Source organism: Parus major, chromosome 8 (assembly GCF_001522545.3).
Source record: "Parus major isolate Abel chromosome 8, Parus_major1.1, whole genome shotgun sequence".
NCBI classification, from domain to species: Eukaryota; Metazoa; Chordata; class Aves; order Passeriformes; family Paridae; genus Parus; species Parus major.
This window is the reverse complement of record NC_031777.1, coordinates 10,163,569-10,174,062: the sequence shown is the minus strand read 5'-3', so window position 1 is coordinate 10,174,062 and position 10,494 is coordinate 10,163,569. Positions and strand designations below refer to the sequence as shown.

The following is a 10,494-nucleotide window of genomic DNA, read 5'->3' as shown; positions in this document are numbered from 1 at the left end:
GTTCCATTACCTTACCAGGTACTGAGGTTAGACTGACTGGCCTATAATTATTAGGATCCTCCTTCCCACCCTTTTTGTGAGTGGGTGTCACATTGGCCAGCTTCCAGTCATCTGGAACCTTCACCAGTGAGCCAGGACTGCTGGTAAATGATGGAGAGCGGCTTCACAAGCTCATCTGCCAGCTCCCTCATCACCCTGGGATGGATCCCATCTGGTCCCATAGATTTATAAACATCCAAGTGGCTCAGGAGTTCTCTGACTGCCTCCTCCTGGATAACAGGGGGACCATTCTGCTTGCTGACATCATCTGCCAACCCAGACAGTTGTCCTGAGGACAAGCCATCTTCCCACTAAAGACTGAGGCAAATAAGGCATTGAAGAAGGACCTCTGCCTTCTCCTTATCTGCAGTTACTAAGTTCCCTCCTCACAGTACTTCAGGTTGTGTAAAGCATATGACAAAAATTCTTCTAAATATCTTCTATTTAGCCGACTGCCTTGTGCAACTGTAGTTTCTGAATAAAGTAACTCTCAACAAGATTTGAATGGCTGTTCTAATCTGCAAAATCTGGTTTTAATTTTGTTTACTCCTCTTTAATTAGTAGAAGTCCTCAAAAGACCAAAGTCCAACAAGTTCTAGGCTACAGAAACTAAACACAAAGGAAGCAGAAAACTGGTGTATTTGTTGCAGATGTCTGAAAAAGACTGAAGACATCTAAATATATTTATATTGTCACCTTCATCATTCCTATCCCGCTACAATAAGCAATGTACTTTAAAATTTCATCTCAAAAACCCAAAATTTATAGGATTATCAAGGATTTCTCAGTGAAATGGAGCAAAATTATGTGGTACAACAGTGAAATGAGCAAATTATTTACATCCCATAATACAGCAAGTTGTGCATAATAAAAATCAACACAAGATACCAGCTATTCAGATAACTGTGATTTGGTATCAGCTTTGAAAAACAGTATTCTTAGTATAACCCTAAATCCAGCTTAATTGTAATTTCTATTAATAACCTGTCAACACAGATAGATACACTCATCGATTCAGCTTCATGCCTCTGTCAATATGGTTAGAACTGTTCAGAATCTCCCATTAAAAAAAAAAAAAGTTAGTTTACATTTAGAGATATTTATGGATACTGTCCTGACTGCAACCTTCTAACAAGAAAATAAGAAAGGCTAGTAGATTAATCATTCAAAAAAAAAAACAAAAAACCAAACAAAAAACACACCAAACCCCACCATTAAAAATTACTCCAGTGTGAGGAGTCCCTTCTCAAAAACACTGCAATCTCAAGCCATCTTTTACTCCATGCATGGCCCCTCATGCTGCAGGATCCTGTCTTGCTGGGCTCCCACACTCTCCCAAGAGGTGACTTATGCAGCACTTGTAATCACTTTGCATGAGTTCTACTCAACACAAATTGTTACTGCTCCCTATTGCTACCTGAACTACACAAGCAAAAATGCAGAACAAGGAAAGTGGTCTTCTGTCTCACAGACAGGACAAAACATGAACTAAATTATAACTGCAAAACCTCCACTGCTGAGGATGATGGGAGCCAAAGAAAACAGGAATTCCTAGGAAGTTTAGAGAACTGGTAATTTCTGTACATGAAGGAGGGCACCTTTCAGTTCATCTGCCAAAGAAGTGGATTCCATATTGCAACAATGAGAAATTGGTAAGCACAAACATATTCTCCATTTCCTACTTTTGTTTTGACAGATATTTTCCAGACTTCAAGCTAGTCTCCGCCACATTCAGTAAAACAGAACAAAAACATATGGCACATGTGTTTTTCTCACAGTACAAATCTAAAAGCTTATGCAATCAAAAGCCTCTTGCTGTCTATGAAATGAACTGATTATGTGGGTGTTAAAGTTTCAGATTAAAATCAGTAATTTGCAAGTTTGTGGAACTAACAGGAACACCAAAAGAAGCTTGTCTTCTACTTGGCAGGCAGAAACTTCCTCCTGGGGGGTTCCATACTCCATGGGCACAGCCAACAGGAAGACACCTCCTGGATTCTGTGAGGAGCCTGGCACACTAAGTCCTAGGTACAAACTGCTCCTTCACAGCACCAAATAATAATTCAAGTTGGAAAGAACCTCTGGAGTCCATTTAACTCAACCCCAGCTCAAAGCATGTCTAATTATATTTAATTAGATCAGGTTGTGTGGGACCATATCCAACTGAGTCTTGGACACCTTCAAGGAAGGAGATTCCATAGTCTCCACAAGCAAACCACTCTATCCATCACTCCTCAATTCAGTTCAACACTGAATCCAACTCTGCTGTTCTGCATTTAATATACTACCAGTTTTTGTAAAATTACAGCCACTAGTCACTCTGCCAGTTCCTGGGTCACCAACTTCTCAGATGGTGGAGAACTGGATGCATTTTAAAATAGGCATGCTTACAATAGAGCAGGAACCAACCAAGATGCCAACACTTGCTTACAAGTCCTGGGAAACAATGTTTGGCATGTCTGCCACATAAAACCTGCCATTTCTTGTTACAGCCTTGCTGTGGGATCACCTCACCTTTACCAAGGCCCAGACACAAACATTTATTTTTCAAGGCACATCGTTTCTTTTCTCATTGTCTAAAAACTGTGACCCCAAGCAAGGAGGAAAAATCACTGGATAAAATGAAATGGTGACCACATAAAGAATTGTTAATTATTGACAGATATAGGAAGACAGTTTAGATGACATGAGCTAGCAACGTGTGCTTGCAGCCCAGAAAGCAAATTACATCCTGGACTGCAGAGAAAGAAGTATGATCAGCAGATCAAGGGAGCTTCCATCCTCTACTCTGCCCTCATGAGATCCCACCTGGAGAACTGTATCCAACTCTGGGGTCCTCAGCACAGGAAAGATGATCAGAGAGCAGGAGCACTTCTCCTGTGAGGTGCCTATGAGGAAAGACTGGAGTTTTTCAGACTGAGGAAAAGAAGGCTCCAGTGAGACCTTATTGCAGCCTATTGGTACTTAAAAGGGCATATAAAAGAGATAGGGACAAACTTTCTAGCAGGGTCTGTAGCAACAGGACATGGAGTAAGTTTTAAGTGCAATGAGTGTCAATTTAGAACATATATATAAGAAAAGTTTTACGGTGAGGGTGATAAAACACTGGCACAGGTTGCACAGAGCCTGGCAAATGCTCCACCCCGGGAACATTTGAGATGAGACTGGGTGGGGTTCTGAGCAACCTGATATAGTTGAAGATGCCCCTGCTTATTGCAGGGGAATTGGACTACAAGACCTTTTAAAAGTCACTACCAATCCAAACAATGCTATGATTATGTGATCTTACTTTTTAATGCTACAGGACTTCACACAGACTAAAATGCTCCTGTGCTGACCTATTTGGACGCTACGCTGTCAGCTTTGTCTTTTCTCCTCTTTTTTTTTTTCTTCATAATTCTACTATTTTTGTTAATACAGCTACTTTCGAAGTCCTGCACAACCAGTCAACACCAATGCAAGAGGCCACAAGCAGACTGAAACACTAAAGGTATTTTTTAAAAAAATTCTCCATTATATAAATCATGTTGATGTGTTGAATTCCTACTCTGTCAGAAGACCTCTGTATTTGGTGTGGAAATGTAAGTCAGTCAGCAGGTCTGTTGAAAAAAAAAGAATTACAGGCAGGCTTTATATACACATCAAAAACTCCCTACCCTTCTCTGTAAGTGTTCTGATGAATTATTAGATTGCTCTGTGCCAAAGTTATGGACTTTAACACATTCATGGCTACAACGTAAAGACAAAGAATGCAATACACTAGAAATCTTGATGCTTTTATGTGGACTTTTCTTTTAAATACACAGTCTAATTTTTACATTATTTATTATCATTATTTGTGTATTGTGCATGAGCCTTCCCACTCTGTTTACAAAACTGATCTGTACATGAAAGGTGGGGCTGCTGAGTACAAAGGATTACCAATCTATTAATTAGCTTGTTATTTCAACTAATTAATATAATGTAAAGAATATTTAAAAGGAAGTGATTCATCAAGAAGTTACTGGCTTCCTATCATGCTATCTACAAGACACGAACAGAAAACACCACTTCAAGATACATCACTGGTGCAAGTAGCAATTATGTGCTCTGCAATGTGCTACCACAGTTCCAAAGGGCACACACACAAATGTGGCATACAAAGAACTCCATTATCACAGTAAGAATATCATCATGTCTTTAGACATGCACACATTTCACATTTGCTTTTAAAATCAGAGGTACTATATATAAAACAAATTACAATTGTTTCCCCCCTTTTTCAATTCTTTCCCTCTAAGGTATTTTTTTAGCCATTCACATAGCTCTGCAGTCTACAGTTTTAAGTTACTCAATTGTAATATTATTGGATGCCAAATTCAGTCACAGCTGAAGTATACACAACACTTCTCCCTTTACTGAACACAGAGGACAACAGTCCTTTTCCTATTTATATCTGTAAAGACTACACAAATTTATGCAGACTATGATAATCCAAAAAACACTAGCAAAAATTATTAAAGTCAGCCTTGTCAAACTACAGTTGGGAGATAAATTCAGCACAAAGGGAAAGGGCCTGAGGACGTGTTCACACAGCATTATAGCCCAGTGAGTCCACATAACACATGAACTAGACTGACACTTCACCTCCAGAAATCCAACACAACACTGAGTAAAATGGGAATTTGCACTGCCTCTGAAGGCCTCCCAGCTTGTCCAAATTCAGCATTCCCATTTACTCTCTTGCCCCCCAAAGGATACTACCAACATGTAAACAGTATCCAAGCAGGCCCTGTAAACCTGCTACAGACAGACATTAGGAGCCCCCCACTCCAGCACAGCAGACTTGCACCCTTGACAGCAGCAGATGTTTCTATCAGCTGCAGAGCTTCTCCTTCCTGTTCACTGTCCTAAGCACCACCCTTCCCTGCAACAGGATGGCACTAGCAGAGATCTTCTCCCTGGTCCATTTCAGCTAACAGAATCTCTAGAAAACGAGACAAAAAAGGACAAGATGCAAGTATGTGTATGCTCTCCCAAAATGCCTCGCAGAGGCTGCTCCTTCAGGACCTGGATAAATTCTCTCAACTCATAGCTATGAATTAAATTTCAAGAATCTGAAACAGCATACATGGAAGATGCAAACTATCCCTTGAACTTTCATTCAGCATTCTTTGCAAGTTACACTGGTATTTTTGACTTTGCGCATACTTGGTAGACTAAGCCTTCCCGTTAAACAGGACCACTCTGCCACAGAGGCATCCTGATGATAGTCACCTCAAAGGATTTAAGTTTCCCTTGTTTGTTCACCTGGGACACACTGCTGTCTCAAGACAGTGATTTGGCAAAGCATTTCAACACAGCGGTTAAGAGATACCTCAGATGTGAGGCTTCCCATATTTGGGAATTCTTGGCATTCTTGCACTTTGCAGCAAAAGGAGGAAGAATTAATCATTCACTGTACCCTGTCACTATTCAGGAAAAAAACCTATCAAGTTAGCATTAAAAAATAATTCATTTTATCTCCTTGCATGTTTAAAGTGTTATGAAAACAAACTTCAGATTCATCTCGCTCTTTCATACGGAGACTGAAGACTACAGCACATACAAATTAAAAGCTTCTGAAGCTGTACACACAGAAATGAAAAAATGTTTTACATGTTTGCTTACAATGAAAGCAAAGTAAATTGAATACATTTGATTTCAAAGTTACAAATTGAATACATTACTGAAGATATTTGCAGTATTTCACAATTATATAACCATAGCCAGTCATCATTATCACATCTATTATGAGCTGAAAAGGGAAGTTGAAAGGAACTAAATGGTTCCAGTTTTCTACAATCACATGACATTACATCTGTTTTGATAAAAAGTTGAAGATGCCAGGCTACTTTAAATCTATAAGACCAGGTTTTGAGCAAACTCTTAAGGGGAGATAAAGCTTCAATGCCTTTAAAGAACGACTCAGAGACAGGGAAGTGCTGAAGCTTTTAAGACTGTAAACCTGTATATCAGGTATGATAAATTCTAAGAGTAGACAGAGTGTGATATAAGATGCCCATGTATCTTCCTCAAAGTTTCCAAAGTAAACACTATTTCTTCTGTTTCTAGCCAATCTACAACATGATGGAGACTTCAGTTACCTTGATCTACTACCCTTCTAATTTTGCCACATAGGGGACATTATCAAAATTAAAGTAAGTGTAAAAATCTTAATAAAGCAGTCAAGAAATATTTAATGACATATTTAGCTCAGTCACTAAACAACTGTGTGCTTTCTGGACTAAGAACTGCAATGGAAAGTTCAAGTCTCTGAAGCACTATCTAGCTGCAGTTTTCAGAGGCCAGAGAAAAGCACAGAGGGTAACAATACACATCTGGGTTGTTCTCACCCATCCTCATGCTGAAACACAGCAGTGGAACACAGCACAGGGTCCTGCCTCACTTAACAGAATTCTGAATTTCCTGTTGTTTAAATGCAGAAACATACTTCAAGTGTTCTGAGTATTTTTAGACTTAATTGGATTCAAATTTTCAGAAACAGTCAATTACTCTAAACAGATGATAGTCTGATTGCTGTGAATTTAGTCTCATTAGGCCCTATCTCCACCACACAGAGATGTCTCTTCACACTGTTTCTTTACCCAAAAGAGCTTTAATGTGGCCAAAGACTTATGTCAAAATGTTATAGAGAATTAGTCCAAATAAGATCATTAGACTGGTTCCAGAAGGTAGCTATTCATTTCAGTAACATCTTCCTACTCCTAGCTCCAGAACTCAATGTATAAATAGTACCTGAATTTGAATACTTGGCTGTTCCTACCCCAAACTAAAGCTTGAAATATGGGGTTCACCTCCTACGGATTTACTGTAAGGACTGATTGCAGCAGAAGAAAAGGATGAACAAAAATAGTACTTCATCCAACTACTCACACCATTTATGGTGCTCCCGCCTACAAGACTCACAGCATTCTGAAGACACAGCATGAGATCATTTGTGATCTGATCCTAGCATCTAGTTTGTGTCTCTGCTTATCAAAGTCACCATTTAATAACTGTTAATATTTCTTGTACAGCAACATTTGGCAGCTACCACCCTGAATTCCTCCTTCATAGATAATGACACATTATGTCGGGAATCTTCTGGAAAGCTTTGCAATGTAAGCCATTCCTGGCAGGTAATATATGACAATATAAAACAGGAGTCACACTGGCAGCCTCCAAATTTTCCCGTCATTTACTTCTGTCTGTCAGATACTGCCACAAGGCAGGTCAAATAGAACACAGTCAGGAGCTTCTGTCAGGTTGAGCTGTGATGTCTTGCTATGGGTGAAAATTTATTCTTCCTCAGAGGGAGCTGCAAGCCATCTCCAAAGCTTACCACACAGGTTCACAGCTGATGGAAGGTGCATACCTGTATGGTCTATTACTCAAATGGATAGTAGCCCTGTCTCTTTTAAAAACATGCATATTCCTTCTAGAGAGGAACTGCACTTAAAGACAGAAGAGCAAAGCAGTACTAGCAGCACAAACACTAATTTATACTGTGAAGGTGGTACAACGTGGGATCAACCAAGTGACTTTGCAGTGAAACCCAGGAACACTCAAAGAGTCCCTTTTGCACAAGTTAGCCAGAAAGCAGCTGTGCAGCTCAGAAGAACAATGACCAACACTCCCAGGTATATGGATTTCATCCCATGTGTTGGAAGCCAGCCTTGCAAGAGATTTTTGGAAACCTAACACAGACCAGCATCAACATAATGGGGCTTGAGTCTCTGATACACAACGAGGCACCAAATCTACTCTAGGATATCCTGAGCTCTGCCCATGCCATGGTGCCACTATGCTGGTAGGGCTGAGCAGTTCAGCAGATAACACTTTGCCCCAGGACATAATATTTTCATGTCTCAACTCCCTTACTCATTAGTTATTAATAATTATAAGACTACTTCTGCCTCTCCAAATATGACGATTCAGTATCTGACTTAATTTATATCTTTATAAATACCTTAAATAAAATACCTTTTTACCAAGCAGTAAGAAAAATGAATTCAACATCACTTTAGAACTTGAAGTGGGAGAAGGCAGCTTTGAGCTGCAAGAAAGTACAGGAAGCAGATTGGCAGAAAAGCACATGAAGGCAGGAAAGAAGCAGAAGGCAAGACTTACTGAGGCTCTCGAATTAAAAGTCTAGTTATTAACTGGTACACAGCACTACTCTAGTTTCTGGCTCCAACTGTGCCCAACATAGTTTAAAACAGTTTACACACAGAAGTTTCCCTGCACTCCAACAATTCTTCCACCCCTCCCAAATGAGATGATGACTCATGGGTTATATTTTTTATCTGTGTGTCTTTAATAGCTAAGGCAGTAGTTCCTGCTCTCTTACATGCACGTATGTCTAGCTTATGTCTATCTTTTTCGTGGGTATCCCTTTCAGTTTATCCTGAAGCAACTGAGAATAATCTGACACTTACTCAGATGTGCACTATTAATGAAGATCACTGATTCTGAGAAAGAACTTGAACTTCAATTCTAAGGTGCTCAAATCTTCAGCAGCACACCAGGGCTTTCAGTGAATTACGTGGGAAGACCACCTTTGTTAAACGCCACAAAATTAGCTGGTCACCTGTTTCCCCCTTTCAGTATAAGTAAAACTCCCAAATTGTTACAGTAGAACTGGTACAACAGGTTTACAACAATGTGTGTATGATGTGTGACTGAAGTTCATAGCTAGCATGCTCTGAACAGTGACAACTCTCATGGATAATCAAAAAGGCCAACCTGTCTCTAATTACAAAAACCTAAGAACACAAAATGTGCCTATTGTAAAGTTGATTTTGACCAGCAGCAATACTGAAGTAAAAATGTGCTTTCATTTATACTCTTGCATAAACACCATTCAACTCAAGAGGCCTGTTGAATACTTTTCTCTAAGTATGGGAGACAGAGAATTAAATATAACAGAAAAAGGCAAAAGAAAGAAAAAATTTCAAGACCACAGACAAAAACTGTCACACAATCAGCATAAGGTAACTGAATAATTGACCCAACACATCTTTGAACAATGGAGTTGAAATTTAAGTTCCTCCTCCTGCACCTCGTTCAGAAAGTATGCAACAGCTAGTACAGGAATGCCATGGAATCATTCTTTAAACTGAAACAAGCAGAATTGTTACAATAGTAGCTCCCCCACACATCTCACCGGTACCTGATCAGCCCAAATGAACCTAAGTGTGTCTTGTCAGTGCAGACTTGCCTTACCACACAAACTACTTGTGCCTACAGAATTGCACATAACATGATTTTACATGTGATCCCTGGAGAAATAATTAGGAAAGAGAAGTTTCTCTTCCAGGTAACAGGTCAGACGTGCTAGTGTAAGTCAGCATCACACAAGAATGCTTGATGACCTAAGTTTTACTGATTTCTGAGATCACAACATTGATACAAGGGACAAAGGAATGTAATAGTCGACACAGAAGAAGCCACACCACAAAGTTTTGGCACTGTCGGTTTCATGATTTGATGGCCACTGTTGCAAGTGTGCATTTTCTAATAAAGCACCTCGGTATCTGACAACAGTCCATGCCAGGAAGAATAACTTCTATGTCTTTAGCTTAAATAACTAGCTCTGAAACTGCAACCTACGGCTATGCAGGTTTACACTACCTGCTGCCCAAAGCAAACCCTAATTTACTCTGATCTAGATTATGCATGGGTGGAGTGGCGGACAAAAGCCGTAAATTCCCATCCTTTATCATGCTGGAAAAGGAATGTGATATGGAGTATCACTCAATAATGAGTCAAAGGATGTCAAAAGTGCACACATGATGAATAAATCTACTTGGCGGAGGAAGCGCCGACAGCCGTAGGCTCTCGGCACCCTTCGCCTACAACCCGGGGCGTGCCTGTACAACACGGCCCCTGGCGCTGGAACAGCGGCCCGGGAAATGAAAACGCCAGGCCCGAGGCCGCCTCCATCGAGGAGCGGCCCCAAGCCGCCGGACGCGGCACCCGGGCGGGCCGCGCCCCGTCCCTCGGGCTGAGCGGGCTGAGCGGCCGGAGCCGCCTCACCCTCCCCTCCCCACGGCCGCGGGGCGCCACAGAGCCCGCTCGGCAGCGGCTGCGGGCCCGCGCTTACCTCCTCCGCCTCCTTCCCCAGAGGGATGCCCATAGCCCGGAGGCCCGTCTGCAGCTCGGCAATGTCCACCCTCCCGTCTTCGTTGAGGTCCAGTTTTCGGAAGAGGTTGGCGTACCGGGAGTCGCCATCCCTATTCCCTTCGCAGGCGGCCGCCGGCAGAACGAATCCTCGCAGGAGCTGGAACATGTCGGGGCCGTGCAGCGCCTACAGACGGACAGTGTCACTCGACTCCCACTAGCTGGGCGCGGACGACACACCGCCCGCGCTGCTGCCTGCGCTCGCAGCTGCCAGGGGAGGGGAGAGAAGGAAAGGGGAGGGCTGGCCCGGAG

At 41.5% G+C, this 10,494-nt stretch overlaps 1 protein-coding gene across 4 annotated transcripts in view; it reads right to left on the bottom strand.

Annotated features, from left to right (window-relative positions):
* The window catches only part of SLC25A24 (solute carrier family 25 member 24), a 24,668-nt gene extending 14,174 nt beyond the window's left edge, over positions 1–10,494 (bottom strand). The window contains exon 1 of one of the 4 annotated variants that reach the window (XM_015636719.3): positions 10,166–10,494. In XM_015636719.3, the coding sequence (XP_015492205.1) occupies positions 10,166–10,351 (186 nt within the window). In that variant the 5' untranslated portion in view covers positions 10,352–10,494. The remainder of the gene's footprint in view (positions 1–10,165) is intronic. The other 3 variants (XM_015636720.3, XM_015636718.3, XM_033516380.1) reach the window with 3 other exon arrangements.